The sequence below is a fragment of the Acyrthosiphon pisum genome, chromosome A1 (assembly GCF_005508785.2).
Source record: "Acyrthosiphon pisum isolate AL4f chromosome A1, pea_aphid_22Mar2018_4r6ur, whole genome shotgun sequence".
NCBI classification, from domain to species: domain Eukaryota; kingdom Metazoa; phylum Arthropoda; class Insecta; order Hemiptera; family Aphididae; genus Acyrthosiphon; species Acyrthosiphon pisum.
The window spans coordinates 26,825,710-26,845,639 of NC_042494.1; the positions used below are offsets into that span (position 1 = coordinate 26,825,710).

Below are 19,930 nucleotides of genomic sequence, written 5' to 3' on the forward strand. Positions count from 1 at the left end.
ATTAGCTTTGTACCCAATAAATTATTATAATTATATGTAAGCAGGTAGGTAGTAGTCAGTAGGTACATAGGTATATTATTATTTATTATATACTACTATATTATAATTTATATTTGTAAAGTGTCCATGGGTATGGTTAGGGAGTTCAACCACTGAAATCGTGAAATCGATTATATTTAAGCAATTTAAGCAATTAACAAGGTTACGTTTGGTGAATAACGAGAAAATTCTGAAATCTGAACACGGACACGGGTCACGGAGGCAAGCACCTTCATCGATGGTCACTTGGTTGAAAAAATTTCGGTAACGACGGTTTGAGTCTTCACCGTGGTCATGATATAGGTAATATTATTGTTGATAATGCACAAGCAGCAGCAGCAGCACCACTCACCAATTCTGTGCTATCACCATTCCAAATTTCTCATTATTTTTCACTGAGTCACATCTGTAATCTGTTCGAATTCTCTGATATTTCTACCAAAATATAGGTATTATTAGTTATGACTTTATAGTATATGATTTTACTTCAACTTACCAAATAAGTCTAATTTCCATCTAAACCTATTTTATCCGCATAGGAACCGCTATCCATCCGGTATTCGACCGGATTATATGTTAATATTATTTTTCTAGTAGTTTCGTTGAAATTGATCGCTTCCGTGTTTTTTTTTGTGATTTTCATACTATTGAGAAAGTTGCCTGATAATCATGAACGACCATGAACTTGAACTGTAAGCGTTTTTCAGTTTAATTATTTATCATTTTTGTCAATGCATGACAATTATTGACGTTTTTGTTTATCTTTAGCAATAATATTATACAAAGGTCTACACAATTGTTACAAAATATCCAGACTGGTGCTGTAGGACCGGGTAGAGTTGCTCCACCTATGACAACAACTCCAGTATCACTAAGTCATGCTCCAATAACAAGTCCTAATCATCCTCTCAACTTGGGTGGATCAAGAATCCAGAGAAGACCTATGCCAACACAATATAATATTCCCAATAATTTAAATACTTACGGTGGTGCGTACAATAATTATCCATATAGAGGTATGGCGAACATGAACATGGGTGCATTCAATCCTTACAGTGCATATGGGCAACTAACAAACAGTCAATTCCATAATCCGTAAGTATATATTTTGTTTCAATTAGCTGTTAGCGGTTAGCCCCGTGGAAGGCTATGCGCCCTCCTCCCCTCATTCCTAAATTTTGAATACTACATTACAGCTTAATTATAGCATTTCAGCTTTATTATATTTCAAATATAATATATGTAACCATGTAACATGTAAATTAATGTAGACTTATATTTACACAGTTTTACCCGATACGTTTCATACCTTCAGTTACTTGAAAATGGAATTTTTTATATTATTATAAATCCAATTTTGATAGCAATACCTATATGTTTTAGTAGCAAATAAAAAAAAAAATAATTATCAGTTATAGTATCTAAATTTGCAGTTCAGACGCATGTGTCAATTGCCAACACTAGTCCAGAGATATTTGATAATACAATAGTTTATTGTATATACCTGTGAACTACAGAACTACTGCTCTAGACAAAGAACAAGCGTGAAATAATATAAACAAACTTTAATAAAAATAGCAAGGTATTAGGTAGTCTAATCCATAGAAAAGATAATGAGATAATAACAAAAATATTTTTGATATTAAAAATTATTTCGGGCATTAGTTTGTGTAAGTAAAAAAAAATAGTTGGGGTACGCCTAAAAAGAAAATTAATATAGGAGCTCTGTCTCTCTGTGCACCTTCTCCTCTCGATTTGAGTACTGGGAACCCCAATGTCTGTAACTTCAACTCAACCACAATCAGGGCTGTTTCTAGGGCAGAGTGAGCGGGACTCTCGCCCTGGCTTTGCCCCTTCACCAAAGTTGGACAGTCCCCACTTTTATAGATACAATAAAAAAATCAAGTTGATGAGCAAAAAAAAAAATGTATCACTTATATTTTATATATTCAATCTTATTGTTGTAATTTACCTATATGCCTGCATTAGTTGAAGCCAAATTAACACTTTCAATGCCGCCGACACGTATACGCGTTAACAGAGTTTATTCCAACAGGCCGGAGACGTGTTGAGCGTCAAAAACGTTTACGTTCATATACACTATAATTAAATCAGTTTTCTTTTAATAAACTCTGAACCTTAGATTGATCAATGACATTTAACTCTAAATTTAAAGGTACGGGTGGTTTTAGTTTTGGTTATTTCTGTCATTTCTGAAATCACGGGTGGCGTTGAACGAGTTAATGTATTGAATTTTAAACGAGCTAATGATTAAAATTCAATTTCCATTGCTGAAAATTATAAAAGAAGCATTCAGTTCCAAAAAAAGTCACCAACTTAGCTATAATATCTGTAGAAAAAGAAACTCCTGAAAAACTAAAATATAATGATATTATTACATATTTGTTGATATGTAGGTTAATTTATAATACATTTTTGTATTGTATTAGGTACCTACAACTGCCTACTACCTACTACCTATATTTAATGACTTATTCATTTATCAATATTATTGAATTAAGTTTAAGTATAATATGACTTGTTATGTTATTAATTTTTTTACTTATTCTGTATTCGTATTGTTATAGGTTCAACCTACTATATTTTTAAGTCTATTTGCACCCTTCCCCCTTTATATATCTATTTATATCTATATATCATAATATATGCAACTACCAACTAATGATAATGACATTTTAGGCTCCACTATTTTCTCGACCCTGACCAATATGTTTTCCCAAGAATAATATAATATAATTATCTCAATATTCACATACATCTGGCGGAACCCGTGAGATTGTCTCACAGAACACACTTTGGGAGTCGCTGGTATAGTCTAAAATCTTCCGCGTCTTATGGGAGGCCAAACTAGCCCCTCCAGCTATGCTATACACTCTTAATCTCCTTAACATAATATAATATAATAAAGTTAATTATTATGTGTTTATAAATATAATTTTTGTTCTATGTTATTGCTTACCATAATGAGTACAACTTTTTTTTCTCTAACCGATTTTTGTAACGCTTTGTTTACGGCCATAGATACGTAAATAAACAACAAGAGGAACAGAGAAAAAATATCTAGTAGCATGCTACTAATTTTACGAGTTTTTATATATCATGGTTTTTTTTTGTTGTGGTACGCACATGATGGGAACTGTTTGCACAATACTTACCCCCTTGTGACATATTTATTGAACAAAAAATACAAACTATGTTACATATAATATAAAATAAAGTCATTATATCAGCTGCTGTGATCACCTGTCCCTCCTGAGATGCCATAAGTTTAAAATGAAGAGGTCGTAGTCTGTTGCACTTCAGATTTCTGGTCAGTATAACTAATTCTGGCGCTGCCTCGATCACTCTTCCTCCTGTTCAGAAAATGTTAATTCCTCTACTATATTGTGGTAAAATAATCTGAATGTCCGTTATGCGTCCTGTAGAGCCGTTTCTCTTTCAGCCTTCTATCATTGATGCCTAGGTATCGTATACCACAATTTGTTATTTGTTATATGTATATATATATATATATAAACATGACAAAAAATGAATATATTTGATTTGTATAGAACCAATTAGACAATTTATATATTAATGATTAGCTGTATTATTTGTATTGACACTTTTAATATCATAGTTTATATTTGATTTTGTGTTCTTACAGGATTGTAATTGCAGCAGCTGAAAATTCTCGCCCTGCTTTTGAATCAATACAGTCTGTTGTTCAATCATTTAACTCGGTCAGTATGATGTTAGAGTCTACATTCACTGCAATGCAGATGTCTTTTCAAGCATTATTAGGTGTAGCCGAAAATTTTACTCGTCTGAGAATGTTTATGATGAAATTGTATTCAACTATTGTGTCATTCAAATTAGCTCGTTGGTTTTTAACTAAACTTTTTTATCTATTAAGTAAGTAAATTATTATATATTAAATTATTAATTATAAACAACATTTAATGTTTACTTAATATTCTACATAGAAATGGTGAGAGGAGATAGAGGATCGAATACCGAAGAAGAATTGTGGAAAGCTTTATCATCTGCAGATAATAACAAAGAAATGATTTCCTCTGATGGACGATCTTGGCCATTAGTAGTTTTCACTGGACTTCTAGTTACAACACCATATCTTGTATACAAATTACTCAATTCAGTAACACCAGAATCGGTCCCTAGTGTCAATAATACTCTACCTTCAAACAGTTAGTAGGACTTTCATTCTATAATATGAATAAAAATCATTACTTTATACTTACCTTCATATGCAGCATATTGGTGAGTGTGTGTAGCTGTCCCCCAAAAGTATAATCTAGAGTTGCAAATGAATTATCATTTTATTTTTTCTTCGGTGTGAGGGGGTCTAAACAACAAAGTTTCAAAAACAATTCTTATTAAATTAATTAAATTAAACATTAAATAAATATTGGTATTATCAAAATTATAAAATTTAATTAAAATAAAGTAATAATGAAAAAGTTTGAGAGGGGGAGCGTCATACATTTTTGCCATATGCTGCCTATGTTTTAATGTTTATTCTAACAACCTAAATAGTTATTATTAATACTCTTACTATTACCGTTTACAGTGAGCATTGCTACTGCGCAGTGTGATTGGAGTAGTACAGATCCAAAAACCATTCCGTTAGTGAAAGGAAAGTCTTATTTGACATCTCAAGAAAATATAGCATTAGCCAGAGAAACTGGATGGCTCCTTGTCGATAACTTTGATAGGAAACAAGGATATGTACCTTTAGTTGCTTTTAAGGCACGCAAAACTGATAGTCGCTCATATGATGCCCTGATACAGGATATACCTAATGTGAGTTCCTATCCTGCACCATCAAATTCAATTCATGAACAAATGCAACCAAAACCATCAACTCCAGTCACTGATGTACATGGTAACCCAATAGCTCTACCTCATCCATTGGTAGATTGTGATAAATCCAACATAGATAGGCAGTGATTTTAAAAAAAATATTTTTATTATTAGTTATATATTTGTTATGTATTCTCTTTCATGTAATCAAAAAATTAATATAAAAACTGATCAAATATTAGGCATTTACAGGCTATAAATGTAAACATAAAATTTATATGAACAGTATTTATTTATTTTTTTTTTTTAAGATTTTACTATTGTTATCATGTCTGAAACATACAAAACTCAACAATATTATAAATTTGTTACCATCATATTTGGTAAGGTTCCACATTATACTTGTAAATATTTTTTTTTTATCTTACATTCATTCCATAGTTATTTTTTATGGAGATAGATCAATATTGTATTACTAATTAAGACTTGTTTTAACTTTAAACCGTTAATATTGTAATTTTTTTAGGTATAAAGAAATGTTTGTTGGTAAATTTTATTCTTATACAATATGTTTAAATATATCAATATTTTAAAAGATTGGTACATTATTGAACTATAGTATGTTACATGTATGCTTATTATTGTACAAAAATGTAATGCTAATTTGTATATTATACAAACAAAAACTAAACTAGTTTAATTTTTATAGTTTATTATGAATATTTTATAAATAATAAGTGCTAATGTACTTAATTTTAAAAATAATAAAAAATTATGGTATTCCCGGTTTTGAAAATTGGCTTTTTATAATTTTGAAATTAAATTAAATTAATTTTAATTGAATAAACATATGCAAAGGCTCAAGTACATCAGACTAATACAATCTTATATTTAAATTAAAGCAATACAAAGGATAACATTAAAAAAAAACATATACTGGTCAAATGAAATATTAGTAATATTATTAATTAATTAATATAATAAACGGTAGTCAAAACATGGATTTGATGGATATAGATCTTTAATATTAAACAAATCAAAGTTTATTATGGCATTACCCAAACTCTTTGGACATACGACCAATGGGATAAAAACGCAAGGCTGAGCATTAACGAGTTCAAAAGTTGAGTTAAAAAGTCAATTTTATTTTAACTTTTTAACTTAACTGTTAACTTACTACATTTCTTTTTGAATTAACGAATTAATTTTTCATTTTAAGAAGTAAATTTATTTTGTTTTTAATTTAATTATACTTCACTATTTCAGTCTATTTCGTTTTCATGTCAATAAATATTTACGTGAATTGAAGTTAAAAATGTATATCATTTGAATCCAACTTATATGGAAATACTGTATTAAGTATAGACACTATAGTCTTTAATTTATTTTTGGGTTGGAAAAAAATTAAGTACTCTAACGTTTTATAAACAAATTAACTTTTTTTAACTTACTTGCCCAGCCTTGCAAAAACGTCATTGATCTGAGGATCTGTGGTACATGGAAGTTAAATGATTGTAATAATTCGGGACAAGATATTGACCATTTACTTATTTGGACAAAATACTACCATAGGCGTAAATTAAGAAGGGAGGGCTTAGCCCCCAAAAAAATCCTGTAGTTTTCTCCAAATATTTTCCAACAATTTCGTAACTCCTAAGTATAATAAATTATATTAAGACGTGTTAAATGAAGTTACTAGAGATTTTCAAACATAACGCCTATGGTACAATATTGAGAATCTGCTCAAGCATAATAATATTTTAATATAGTAAATGTATTATAGCCAGTTATGAATAATTTAAGATGTAGAAACAATCAACACTTTGTTTTATATATTATAATCATTATTGTGAACATAAAATTATCTATGTTGTGCATGGGTCGGAGAGAGAAAATAAATAGTGTGCTTTCATCCTCCGAGGCAATAAACGGATAAATATTATCAACTCCAAAACATGAAACAGATCGGAAAAAATACATTATTATAATAGCAATACATTTATTCCTCCACTTAGGATCTATGACGCCATTCAAGTATTCAAAGGAGCACATCAACATTTTAATTATATTTCTCCTCTTAGAATTAAGGACTTGTTTAATGGACCATTTAACTTTTTTAAATACTCTACATAGGATATACTATCTTAATCGCTGCAGGTCGATCATGTAATTTAATATTTTCTGTTACTGACTTGGATATTGTACAAGTCTTATATAAGATGCTATTATATTATTTATTTTTAATATTTATTAATAAAGCTGTTTTTTCATATCTTTACAGGTCTTACAATTTAAAACCTATAAGTGCATAAGCCTATAACAGGGGTGGACAAAACTATCTCTGGTAATACTATAAAATGTCAAGAGAGTTATACCCTCCTCCCATAATATGATTGTAGGAAGATACAAATGTATATTTTAATAACTTAATAATAAAAATAAAATACGTGTTGGATAATTTGTTATTCATAAATAAAACAAATTTTAGTATACATATGTGGTATAAATATAATCCGATGTACAGTCTCCGCTCATAATCTTTTTTAGGTGACTGATTCAGCACTGAAAATTCAAAATTAATTAACAACATATTACAGCAATCTCAATGGTGAGGTAAAATCAAAACCTACTATACAGCAGAGCAAGTTCCTCAGAAAACTATGACCAATTTCAATTTAATCTTGATAATTAATTCATTGATCTATATTTTTAACTTTAGCTATAAGGATAAGAGCTAAAAAAATAATAGTATAAAGTCGTAAAATCACGTTTTTATTAGATAAAAATAAGGATTTATAAATATGGTTCAGGAAATTCGAAAGTCACTTCCCTACCAGTCAACTTTCTGTACACTGAAGCGAATGTATCCACCTGTAATAACAAAATACATATGATTAATGATTGTAAAAAATATCTATATTATTATGGGTTAGGTTAGCTAAATCTTTATTTCAGGATATGCAAGAAGCCTTAGTATCAAAGTAAGCCGGGGGTGGGTGGGGGCTTCAGTAAGATTCACCTTTAGATACTCAGAAATTTTTTATATATAAACAAACTAGCTGTTAATATTTGCTATCAAACAAAATACATTGATTGGATGAATTAAGTATCAATAACAAGCTAAAAATTACAAAACGATGATATAATGAAATGTGCAGTGGCGAGGCATTAGTTTTTAGTTGGGGAGATATTGAAAAAAAATGGCTCTAATATGGCAACATTGATAATTGAGGACTGAGGTAATACGAATGGTGAAACGCGTCTCATAGCGTAAATAGTAAACCCTACTTGCATTAAAATTCACCCTGTACTTGCGCACCCATAACTTCTGTAGTGGCATACCTTGTGCTCCCTTGGCTACGCCTATTTATACTCTATTTACAATAAGGAAGTATCCGTAAGAAGTATCCCATACTTGCCAGTTATAACCTAATCAGTGACTGATCAATGATGCATTAAATAATAGTTTAAAAGTATGCTACACTAAACATTTGTTGTCTCCGTCTTACAAACTCATAACATTCCCAAATGTACGCTCAGAAATTAAAGTTTTATGTCGTTAGAGAGACTTACTAACTTAGAGGGAATCAACCAATTATGAAACTTGACGGTAAGAATATTATCTGTGTTTTGTTGGAAGTTTTTTTTCATGATAATTCAGTTTTTAAGTGTGTTATCGCGTGTATAATGAATATAAATTAAAAATGCTCATACTTCCAACCAAAGATAGATAATATTTTTACCATCAAGTTTCATAATAGGTCGATTCACTCTAATTTTTAAGCTAACGTCATAAAATTTGAATTTCTGAGCATAAATTTGGTATGTTACGCGTTTGTAAGACAGATACAACGCATGCGGATGCGGCATCTTCTTAACACTACTATTTCAATCAACTGAGCATGGCAGAAACCTATGGTACAGGTGCCCAAATAAAATGTTGACAAACAGGCGAACAAACCTTTTGGGTTTACCCTAGGTCATAAAGCCATTATGGTTATAATTAATAATATCTAAGTCATTGTATTATTGAATTATACTAAACAGAGTATAAAATGTGGGTAATTTATCAATACATTTATACAAAGAAAGGAAATATTACTTAATTTTGAATTTGTACAATACATTTGAAGCAACAACAATGAAGTGATAATAACTTTATATTAAATGGCAAATGCATATATAATTGGTATGTTAATTTGTATAAAGGTTGGAATATATTTGATGTATTATATTGTAAAAATTACCTTATGTTCAATGTTTGTTTGCTGAGTTTTGTCCAAATGTACTTTCATGACTTGTTTACCGTCCAATTTTACACGAATGCGTTTGCCAACAATTTCAGCGGGAAACACCAAATCATCCAAAATAGCATCATAGACCCACGTTAATGTACGGCTAAATAAATAATTATATTAAACAATTAATTTAAAACTAAAAAATGTAAAAACAAAAATTGAATAAGTTACATTTTATAAATTTGATTGTATAAAATTTAAGGCGTTTGAAAATATTTAAAGGTACTTTTCCCTACTACCGCTCGATGCCGCGACGACTCAATTCTGTTATCTCTACTACTATAGTACTATGCAGATAGTTCCGTATTTTAATATATAATATACATGAATTGCCATTTTTATAACAATGTATATTAGTATAACGTTTATTATCACAGTAGTGGAGAGTTACAATATAAAACATAAAATCATCAAAATTACCACAAAACATCAAATTACAAATTCTAAAATTATCACAGCAGTGGAAAGTTATTATAATATTTCTATGATGTTTTCTATGATTGTGGTAACCGAGAAAACTACTGAACAGATTTGGCTGAAATTTTTTACTGTTGTACCTGAAAGTCTGTTGAAGGTTTTAGTATCACTTTTGTTATTAAAAAATAAGTATAAAGTACTGCTGTGTATCAGAATTTTTATTCCGGGCAATGAATGTTAAGATAAGTTTTGAATACCAAACACCAAATATTAAATAGCGAATTGAACTAAGTTCGAGTTGTATAGAGTTGGTTAGCTTAGGTCAGGTTAGGCCGCTAGAAACATTTCAATACATTTCCATAAACTTTTTTTTATTTACTAGCCGATCACATAAAACGATAAAATTTGAATAATAAATTATACATAATATCGTCCGAAGGCAAAATAAACAACCTATCACGGGTCGGCTAGTTTAATAAATATAAAAATAAATTATCACAGTTGCATAAGTCTAAAATTCTATTTTAGGTAACCAATTTTTGGAAATATTTTTCATTATGTTATCAAATATTTCCCTTCGATGTTTCATCTCCAGATAAACTCCGGCAGATAGGACTCCAAATGATGGCGTCCGGTTTCGCTATGCTTTTTATTTCTCCATTTATCAGAGCCCCAAACACATTAAATATGCAGAGTATGGAACCCAGTAACTGGGTCAACAAAGTTATGAGTATGATTGACTGTACCATGCGTGAATCCGGCTCTGGTTAGTTTGTGTGTATGATATCCATGCCAACAGTCTGAATATATGATTGTACCTACCTTTATATATTGTTTTATTGCAGTGGAAAGCATTTTCTTTGTACGATTAGGAACTTGGATTAGAAAAGTCTCCTTTGTTTCACGACAAATGCCTCCAAATATTCACTGTTGAGGTAATATCCTTTCAGCATTGTTTCTTCTTTTTGAAAACATACTCTCGTTGATTTCAACAATTTTTCCCAGTCCTCCGATTTGTATTTGTTGATTTTGACTAATTGTTATCGTACACACTACACGCATGTAATTGTTCCAATCGACAACCGTACATTGACTCATATCCAAATGCTTTTCACAAAATTTAATGGAGGTTAATTTTGCACTCCAACAATATATAAATCGGAGTATTGTTAAAAAAGACAGACGACTATTTTCAAACCAATTACCCATACCACCATACGCATATTGGTTTTATAACGTCTTGACGTTGCATTTCCAAAGTATTTAATTTTTGCCAATGTTCTTTTTTTTATGACCATTTTTGCATTCACGGCGTTTTGGAAATAAACCATTCTCTTGAAAAAATTTAAACACATCCTTCTCACTGTTCGGTAAACTCCACAGATTCATAATTAATTTAAAATTAATAAATACAACTGTCGGCAACACGTAATCGAGCAAACTGTAGTCGCGGCGTCGGCATGGTAGTTGAGATAACAGAATTGAATCGCGGTATTATGGATAACAGAAAAGTACCTATTTAAATTAATTATTATAAATAATAAGAAAAACAGATAAACATGTCATTTTGCAACTTTTAATCAATTGTTTTAATTAAACAATCTCGCAAATGAAATTCACTACCTATTAAATAAAACAATAATTGATATGAAAATAAAATATTGATTTCATTCATACCTTCTGGGGCGTTTTTGTTTGTTTTGGGTACGAGTTTTCCTTGTTGGTTTGGGCAATATTTTTCGGTCACCAATGAATACAACATGCTTACCACTGAATTTCTTTTCCAATTCTCTAACAAGACGAGCTTGAATTTTTTGGAACTGTGATCTTTGTGGCATTGGTACATAAATAATAATACTCTAGAATATAAAATTAAGAATATAGGATTTAATATTTATACAACTAAAAGAGTATTTTAAGTCTCCACACTGGTCCGGCCCTTGCTAATCTCTGCCATATACAGAACACAGCACGAAACAGTTTGGTGGAAACCTATCCTAACCATATTTTTTAAAGCAATAAAACTTACCTTTTTGCCTAAGAGCTCAATTTCTTTAGCTTTTGTAATGTACAACTCGCGGAGTTGAGCTTTTAAGTCACTATTGTTTTCCAATTCCAGAAGAGCTTGGGCAATTGACAACTCAAACTGATCAGGGCCTGCACTGCCCTTTTTAACAATTTTAGCTTGTGTTGGGATAGGCATCTGTAGATAAAAAATTATAAATTAAAAATCATTAATAAAATGACCGGATCCGGTAGACGAAGGGAGCTTCTATAAACTTATGTTACTCCAACTGGCCAACGAGTCTATATACTTAAATATTATGTTAACAGGTCAAGGAGTGAAAACACAAATTGACTATGCATACAGACTCATAACTTTTAATATAAAAATCTCGTCCTCCGCGAGGCATTATAGTAGTGTTGCGTTTAAACGTAAAATCACAAACTTTGGAAGGCTGTAACTTCCAAAATAATCTCCGCAAATTTATTTTTATACCATCGTTTTAAACTCGTTGAAAAACATAGGTTACTGAAAAAAAAAATCGAAAAATTCTCGTGGGCGCTAAGCTAGACTTGTTCCAAAAATTAAAATGAATTATATGACACTGTATATTAATATTATATTATACAATTTTCAGTCGTTGTTTTGAATTTTTGTTATCAGAACCACTGTTATCACTTAACCTAAGTATGGTATAAAATACTAAAATACACGCTACACATTAATTGTTAAAAATGTAGTATAAACCCTTATAAGTCTAGTCAAATTTGACCAATAGTTGTAGAATAAAAGGCTATCAAATAAATTGAGTTAGCGGCATTTGATGGTGACGGCGAGTTTAGATACTTTAATTTTTACGGTATCTAATACGATTTCTTTGAAGTAACGAAGCTTTATGCTCGTACATGCATACATCAATTGATAACTAGCGCCGAGATTTAATGTTTTAATAACTAAATTAACTACACCAATTCTAATCAAATATGCAAAAAGTATAGAACCATGAAAACACATACCTTGAAACTCGATGCAACGAAAGGACCGAAAGAACGACACAATAAATCGAAGAGAAAATCCGAACTTCTCAAGCCATCACACGCATGTTCGATCTTCGATGAAAAGAGAGAGAGAGACGTTGGCAGCGGGTCGAGATAGCCGAACTACAGTCAATCTGTACAGGCTAGCAAACCCTTGAAAATCGATTTTCAGGACTATGGTATTATCATCTTACGTTTTTTTAGGATTTTCATAAACGTATAATTGTAAATGATTATTTTATTAGATACAAAATTAATAAAATCTAAACATAGATTTTTTACATAGATTTTTAGCATAAATAGTATATTGTTATATTTTAATCTTTGGTGTCTGGGAATCATAGCTATATTAGAAATGAAATAGTGATTGTGGGCGATGAAAAATAATTTTATCGGCGTTACCAACTTATTCGTTTTCACTCGAAAGGCGTAAACTATTTCCTTTTTTATGCGTAAATTGACCTTCTATAATCATGTGTTTAACCCCGTCGCGACAACCTGAGTAAATTTTCTTTCCTTTAAACCGCTCACGGCTCACCGTACGGACTTCCTAGCCGGATTGTGGCGGAAAAATTCGTCGACTACCATCTCGACCGAAAGAGTTAAGTTTCGTACTTAAAAAAACCCTAAATACATAAAAATGAATTCAAGACTAATAGTCCTGGGCTCGAAGCTCGCCTTCCGAAGTTCACCACGGATGTTCACAACCTCGGCTGCGAGGTTAAGTACAAGCAAGGATGAAGGTAAGCGAATTCTTTTTTTTTTGTGCGTAGGTAGTCAGCTTTCAGCAAGTCTGATCTAATACTAATACTTTCAATAGTTACAACAGTTTGGATGTCTAACATTTGCTGTGGAAATCAATTGCCACTTTGAGAACTAGCTACGATAGAGAATATTTTATATAGATGACTTACCATTATTAATTTTTGTCCATTCATATTTTCAATAGTTCTTTTATACATTTTATATAATTCGTTGATTGCAAATTGTAAATAGGTAGGGCTGGTACCTTGACAATTTAAAATTACTTTTTATTATTATTACTTATCAATATCTATAATAGACATTTCTTTAATACCTAGTATTACCTACCAATTAAACTTGAATCATCAGAGTACCTATATATTTATATATCTTATTTAATATAATTAATATTTTATCAACTTATTTAAATTTAAGTACCTATAGATTTAGATATACCAAAATAATTTAAATCAAGACTAACAAATATACTTACAAGTTCTTTTTAAATTCATTAACTTGTATGTTAAAGATTATTAAATTTAGTATAGGTAGATAATAAGATTATATAAAACTAGGGCAATATCTAATAAAAAAACGATAAGCTTTTATGTATTTATTTACCTATATTATATTTTAAATTTTAAGACAAAACATTGATTAAATAAGTGACTCAATATTGATTACAGAAGTATACAAAAAAAACTTAATAATTTATTGTATAGGTAGACATGTTTTAAATATATAAATTAGACTTTAAGTATAATATGTTGAATTTAATTTAGCTAAATTTTAAGGATGGGTACTGTAATGTCTTAAATTTTGAATCATTGAACATCTCAACAGGCGAGAATCTTAAATGGGAAAAAAGTTCATTTTTTTTCAGAAAAAAAGAAAATTTTACTGCATATAAGATTATAGATAACATTATAGATAAGATTTGATAATATTCACAATTTAAATTTTTGGATTTGTGTACACATGAAATATTTGTTATATAAATTAATACTTAGTATATACATTTTCCTGGGGGGCTGTAACTCCTTGTTAGCACTCCCTCTGGATCTGCGTTTGCATCTCAGACAGTTCAATAAGTTTGAACATAACCGAGTGAGTAGTTTTTGTTTTAGTTTTTGTCATGGTTACTTATTAACAAAAACATATTTATGAATTATAGATATGCCTTGTAAAAGAAAAATATTTAGTAGCATGCTATGGTTTTACATTTTGGATTGTTAGCATTCTTCGATTTTTGAAAATCAGCATCTTTTCTGATAAAAAAGTGAACCTAGTTGGTACTTTTGGGAGGTCAAAATTGAAAATTCCAAGTAGTTTTAGAAAGCGTAGAGAAAAACTACCACTAAAAATGAGATTTTAATTTCTAATGCTTTGTTAATCGTCATAGCAACGAATAAAAAATAATATTATAAGAACTACGCTAACCGGTTAGAATCGTTTTTGGTTATCCAATGGTACCTAATGGTTTATCATTGTATTATTTGTATTGATTTATTTTTATTTTTAGGATTTCCCGATCCGTTGGACTTGGCCACAGGTATTGAAAAAAAAGAAATGCTTTTGCGTTTAGCTGGAAATGATGTAAGTTGTATTTTAAATTATAATCTTTAATAGGGAATCTTTTCATTTTTATAAAGCTTGAATTAATAGTAGATCAAATAATATATTTTTAAAATTGCTTCAAATGTTTTAATTTATATTTTTAATGAATTAGGTATATTGTTAATTTACTCAAATAAAATATTTAGAATTCTAACTACTATTGGCAGTTATTATATGTAGATAGGCTATTAAAGGTTCAAACATTACATACAATCACAGTCAATGTAAGTGATTCAATAACTGCTGCATTTTAGGTTCGTATTGTCTGTACATATTAAACAATATTATTAACAAATTATTTTTTATCATAATATATTTCCAATCATATAAAACAAATTGTATAAATCTATTTGAATAATACTGAGTTTTGAAGTTTAATACAACAATAAAAAAGTTATCTACTTTGAATAATATGAAGTCCTAAAAAAATTATTGGTACTCATTTTAGTTTATAAAAATATAATTTATCTCCTAAAAGTTAATATTTAAATTTATTTATAAAATCTAAAATGTTTTTGTTTTATTATAGGACCCGTACAATTTAAAATCTATTAAGCGAGGTGTAGGAACCAAAGAAACACCAAATGAAATTCCATCTGCCTTTGAAGCTAGAATTGTTGGTTGTGTATGTGAAGAAGACTCATCACACGTCAAATGGATGTGGCTACACTCAGGCGAGCCAAAACGTTGCTTCTGTGGACATTGGTTCAAATTAGTTTACAAGGAAGCACTTGTATAGATAATTAATTGTCGATGTTGTTCAACCATATTCAACAAGTTTAGTCCTGCTCCAAATATTTTTTTGTTTGTAAAATTGTTTTGTCATTAAAAAAAAGTATTGTTGGCATCAGTATCAATTATTACTTTGATTATTATTGTCCAATACAGAACAGTATTAAACAATATTGTTCCTCAAGAATTAGCTTTATATCAACGAAAGCACTTATGTTTTTCTAGGTCTCTACAGTTTGCAGATTAATAATTAAAAAACATTTTACCAAAAATGATATATTTTTTTTTTATTATTTTAGTATAATTATTTTATCAAGAGTACTTTAGTTAAATATTTAGATTTTCTACATAGGATTTTTAGATTCACAAATGACCGGTTAGAAGTACACAACTTTTGAAATTAATTATATTTATTTTAAACTTAGTTCCTATATAATGTTAGTATAACTGGGGTAACTTATCTAAAATATTAACTGGTTTTTTTTATTTCAAGTATACACCTCTAAAAAAATATTAATATACACTTAAGTAGTAATGCTGAAGTTATAATAATACTTCAAAATATACCTATTGTACGAATAAACTGAGTATTTTTTTTTAAATAGAAATTTAAAAAAATCCTCACATTTATTATTAGATTAAAAAGTACTTATTAAATGTATTTATGATGATAAAATAGTAATAAATGCTGCAAGTTCTGTTACAAGTACTTTCAACTGAATATTAATTGTTTATACTTTTATTGAAAATCAGTATCTATAATAATTATTTTTAACTTTATAATAAATAATAATACGTTTTGAATTCATAGACTTAGAGTGTAATTTTAAAATATTTTGGAAGAATAGGACAACTGGGTAAAAATTTGATTCAGTGTGTAATTGTGCATCTTAGGATTCATTTTACAAACAATTAAATTAATAGTTGATATTTTGTATAAAAAGGATTATTTTATTAATATTAAACTGAAATTCTAAGATATACAAAATTAATAGAAATATATTATAATAAATAACATAGACAACAAAAATATAATAGTTTTAAATATTCAATAGAACTAAAATTTAAATTATTTAGGAAAAATGTTTATACAATTTAAAAATTTTCTAAAAAAATCCTAAGGTACAACATATAATTCCACAAATAACTAAATTCAGTAAACCAAGTCTACGATCTTCTCCAAATTTTCCCAAATGCCAAATCATAGTTATAACTAAAACAAGTTCAAGTAAATATTCTGTTTTTGAATTTTCTTTCGATGTTTTACTCTATAATATTGTAAAAATATTTTTTGTTTAGAATTAAATGAAATAGTAAATTTAATGAAAGTCAAATGAATCTTGTTAAAAATTAAAAGATCTAAAAATAGAAAGGTTTGTGTATTCTTCATATTTCTGATCATAAGTCTTACATGAGCATTTCACAATACAATAGCAAAAACTTTTTTTTGATAATAAACAAGCAAATCGTAAGAAATTATGACATCTTTTGACCTTTACCTAAGAAGTAGGCAGTAGCCAAGTAGGTATCTTGTTTTGAGTGTTCTATTTTAAAAACCACATATTACCCATAGGCTTAGGTATTTATTGTTGTTTTTCAGTAGTTGAGATATTTTACATTTAATAATTACATGAAGGAAATCCGTGCAAAAACCAGTCTATTCCATTTTTCTTAACTCTAGAAAATGAAAAAAAAAACTAATTTTTGGAGGTATCTGGTTATGCACCAGTAAATACAAAATAAAATAACTACAAGTAAGTTATATTTCTTTTACAGGTCGTTGAATCTGTTTCCTTATTTCACAGATACACTAGTATATATATTTTTAACCTATATTATACAAGCCAATTATATTGCTAAATAGAGTTGTCTTGTTTTTGCATGGACCCATTCACATGGTTATATAAATCAGTGATTATACTAGACTATTTTAATATAATCTTTATACATGCGGACATGATACCTGCATGTGTTGTCATTGTCTTACAAGTTCTTAACATACCAAATTGTACGCTCAGCAGAACACCTGTAGCTCTTTTAGTTAACAAATAAGTGAATCGTACTTAAATAAAATTTAAAGGTTAGATTATTATCTAGGCAATATTATATGCTTTTTATTGTATTATAATTTTAAAGCGAGATAAGTATTTTAAAATTGTAAATTGTACATAATAAAATACTCATGACTCGCTTTAAAATTATAAAATAATAAAAAGCATATGATATTGCTGAGATAATAGTTTTACCTTTAAATTTTTAAATTTGGTCAATTCACTCTAATCTGTAAACCAATGGAGCTACACGTGTGCTGCTGAGTGTACAAATTACTATGTTAAGAACTTTTAAGACGGAGACAATGCATGCAGGTATCAAATCCTCTTAAATTAATGAACTCGGCAGTTACCTTTTTTTGATAAGCTATTACACCTAAGCACCATATAAGAACTCCAGTTATTAATTCCGACTTAAACCTTCTTTTTGATTCATTACTATTCAAATCTGACTTTAAAATAGAATTTTCTTTATCTAGCAAACCAATTGATGAAACATTTATATTAATCTTCTTTTCTTCCATTATAATCTTTTAAAAAAAAATGTAATGTAATTTTAATCAAGTGGCTTATAGCGCAATGGTTAAAAATTCTAATATTTTGGTTAAAATAGTAAATACACGACAGTATCAAATAAAATAATTAAACATGTAACTTTTTAATGCAAATAATCCAATCACACTTGAAAAATTAATTAATCTAACAATGAATTGATTGATTCTAAAAGAAACTAGGATTCTAGGAAAAACTAGGAAAAATTTACCTTTTTTAATTCTAAAATTTCTTTGAATAAATCTTGTTGTTTATTTTCATAGCCATTTATGATACATTGGTATGTTTCATCAATAACATCTATTTTCTCACCAGACTTGTCAGTTACTCTATCATTTTTTGGCTTTAATTTTTTTAACTTTTGTTGAAAATGCTCATATAAAGATTGAAAAATTGATAGTAATTGAAGAGATACTGAATCCTTTTCTTTAATTATACATAATATTTGTTCTTTGTAGCATTCTTCTAGGCTATTTAAATTACATTGATGTTCTTTGCTGAGACGACAAAATTCCTTTTTATATGCATTATGAATTGAAACAATTTCATCATTAGATGTCTCACTAGATGTATCATAATTCCTATTAACAAAGCACAAATATTTTTTAAAATCATAGATAATTCACAGATTCCCTATATTATGATCTATGTTTAAAATACTTAAGGCTAACAACGTCATAATTATTAGTAATTACTCAGGCCCGGTTCAAGGGGTAGGCGACATAGGTCCACGTCTAGGGCGGCACTTAAGCAACACTTTAGTAAGAGGGCGGAATTTTCAAAATACTGTTAATATTATATTGTTAGGGGCGGCAAAATTTGATTTTGCCTAGTTCACTATTTTTGCTTGAGCCGGTCCTGTAATTACTTATTAGGTACACATTTTATAAATTTTTTGACACATAATGGAAAAGCTATTCAAAACTAGATAATTCATATAATAATATAATACTCACATGACTTATAATACAATTATTGTTTTGATAAATATTTTATAGAAGTATATAATTTATTTTTTATAAAATAGGTACCTATAGTTGAAATTATAATATTAATTATACGTACAATACTAATCACTAAATCAAAATAAGTATTAAATATTTGTATTTTATTCGTAGACAGTACACTTAAGATTATAGACTATTTGTCTACAGTCTTGGTAATTTGCAATTCGTTTATAATGATTTAATATTATTCATACTCGTTTGGTTGTAATTATAAATATTGGAATTGAAATTTTAACGTTATTACCCATTTAGTGGAAAACAAAAATAGAAAATAAATATAAATTGAACATTATTGGTTATCATAATATCAGATAAACCTCTAATAGTACAATTGCTATTAAAATAAGAAGACCACTTGACATTTTATAAATTACAGTTGGGGTTTAGCACGGTTTAGGTTACACCAGTCACCTTTCACCAGCCTCCTAGTTTCACCTACAAGTATGAATTAAAAATTAAACTTAATTCATGCCTACAAGTTACAGCTATATTACTATGCTATTAGTTTATTATAAACAGAACAATAAAAATGTAATTATTCCGTTATCTTTTAATTTTAAAATGTTATCAAATTTTATGTTAGCGGGAACTGGGAAATGGTTTAGTC

At 28.8% G+C, this 19,930-nt stretch overlaps 4 protein-coding genes across 6 annotated transcripts; 2 read left to right on the forward strand and 2 right to left on the reverse strand.

Moving 5' to 3' along the window:
* The first annotated feature begins 401 nt into the window (after nucleotides 1-401).
* Nucleotides 402-5,659, forward strand: LOC100161268 (peroxisomal membrane protein PEX13). The gene is made up of 5 exons (XM_003243897.4): nucleotides 402-731; nucleotides 808-1,134; nucleotides 3,707-3,954; nucleotides 4,026-4,247; nucleotides 4,631-5,659. Exons 1-5 carry the CDS (start codon nucleotides 709-711, stop codon nucleotides 5,008-5,010), a joined length of 1,200 nt encoding a protein of 399 aa, XP_003243945.1. The 5' UTR covers nucleotides 402-708; the 3' UTR covers nucleotides 5,011-5,659.
* Nucleotides 5,660-7,617: 1,958 nt separating this feature from the next.
* LOC100169556 (40S ribosomal protein S7-like) lies at nucleotides 7,618-12,696 on the reverse strand. Its single transcript, NM_001171966.2, is given in 5 exon segments — nucleotides 7,618-7,734; nucleotides 9,111-9,261; nucleotides 11,256-11,437; nucleotides 11,608-11,781; nucleotides 12,600-12,696. Coding segments are annotated over 4 exon segments (585 nt in total). The 5' UTR covers nucleotides 12,600-12,696; the 3' UTR covers nucleotides 7,618-7,656.
* A 435-nt stretch (nucleotides 12,697-13,131) lies between these two features.
* On the forward strand, nucleotides 13,132-15,985 carry LOC100169591 (cytochrome c oxidase subunit 5B, mitochondrial). Its single transcript, NM_001162362.2, has 3 exons — nucleotides 13,132-13,363; nucleotides 14,887-14,960; nucleotides 15,511-15,985. The coding sequence occupies exons 1-3, from the start codon at nucleotides 13,261-13,263 to the stop codon at nucleotides 15,718-15,720; spliced, it is 387 nt and encodes a 128-aa protein (NP_001155834.1). The 5' UTR covers nucleotides 13,132-13,260; the 3' UTR covers nucleotides 15,721-15,985.
* A 758-nt stretch (nucleotides 15,986-16,743) lies between these two features.
* On the reverse strand, nucleotides 16,744-19,781 carry LOC107883536. 3 transcript variants are annotated; one of them, XM_016803729.2, is made up of 4 exons: nucleotides 19,273-19,780; nucleotides 18,528-18,897; nucleotides 18,118-18,294; nucleotides 16,744-16,981 (listed from the first exon to the last, which is right to left on the reverse strand). In XM_016803729.2, coding segments are annotated over exons 1-4 (711 nt in total). In that variant the 5' UTR covers nucleotides 19,275-19,780; the 3' UTR covers nucleotides 16,744-16,819. The 3 variants fall into 3 exon arrangements, with proteins under 3 accessions (XP_016659218.1, XP_016659219.1, XP_016659220.1); XM_016803730.2 differs by having other exon boundaries at nucleotides 16,831-16,926; XM_016803731.2 differs by lacking the exon at nucleotides 16,744-16,981 and adding an exon at nucleotides 17,005-17,390 and having other exon boundaries at nucleotides 19,273-19,781.
* Between the last annotated feature and the right edge of the window lie 149 nt (nucleotides 19,782-19,930).

Bases quoted from the DNA above. Each gene is read 5' to 3' on its own strand.
- LOC107883536 (XM_016803729.2), bottom strand. The intron at 18,295-18,527 runs GTAAATTTTTCC...TTTTTTTAAAAG, and splicing joins AAATTTTAGAATTAAAAAAG to ATTATAATGGAAGAAAAGAA. The intron at 16,982-18,117 runs GTAACTGCCGAG...ACAATATTATAG, and splicing joins TAATAGCTTATCAAAAAAAG to AGTAAAACATCGAAAGAAAA.
- LOC100169591 (NM_001162362.2), top strand. From the start codon at position 13,261: ATGAATTCAAGACTAATAGTCCTGGGCTCGAAGCTCGCCTTCCGAAGT. The intron at 13,364-14,886 runs GTAAGCGAATTC...TTTTATTTTTAG, and splicing joins AAGTACAAGCAAGGATGAAG to GATTTCCCGATCCGTTGGAC. The intron at 14,961-15,510 runs GTAAGTTGTATT...GTTTTATTATAG, and splicing joins TGCGTTTAGCTGGAAATGAT to GACCCGTACAATTTAAAATC.
- LOC100161268 (XM_003243897.4), top strand. From the start codon at position 709: ATGAACGACCATGAACTTGAACT. The intron at 1,135-3,706 runs GTAAGTATATAT...GTGTTCTTACAG, and splicing joins AACAGTCAATTCCATAATCC to GATTGTAATTGCAGCAGCTG. The intron at 4,248-4,630 runs GTTAGTAGGACT...TACCGTTTACAG, and splicing joins TAATACTCTACCTTCAAACA to TGAGCATTGCTACTGCGCAG.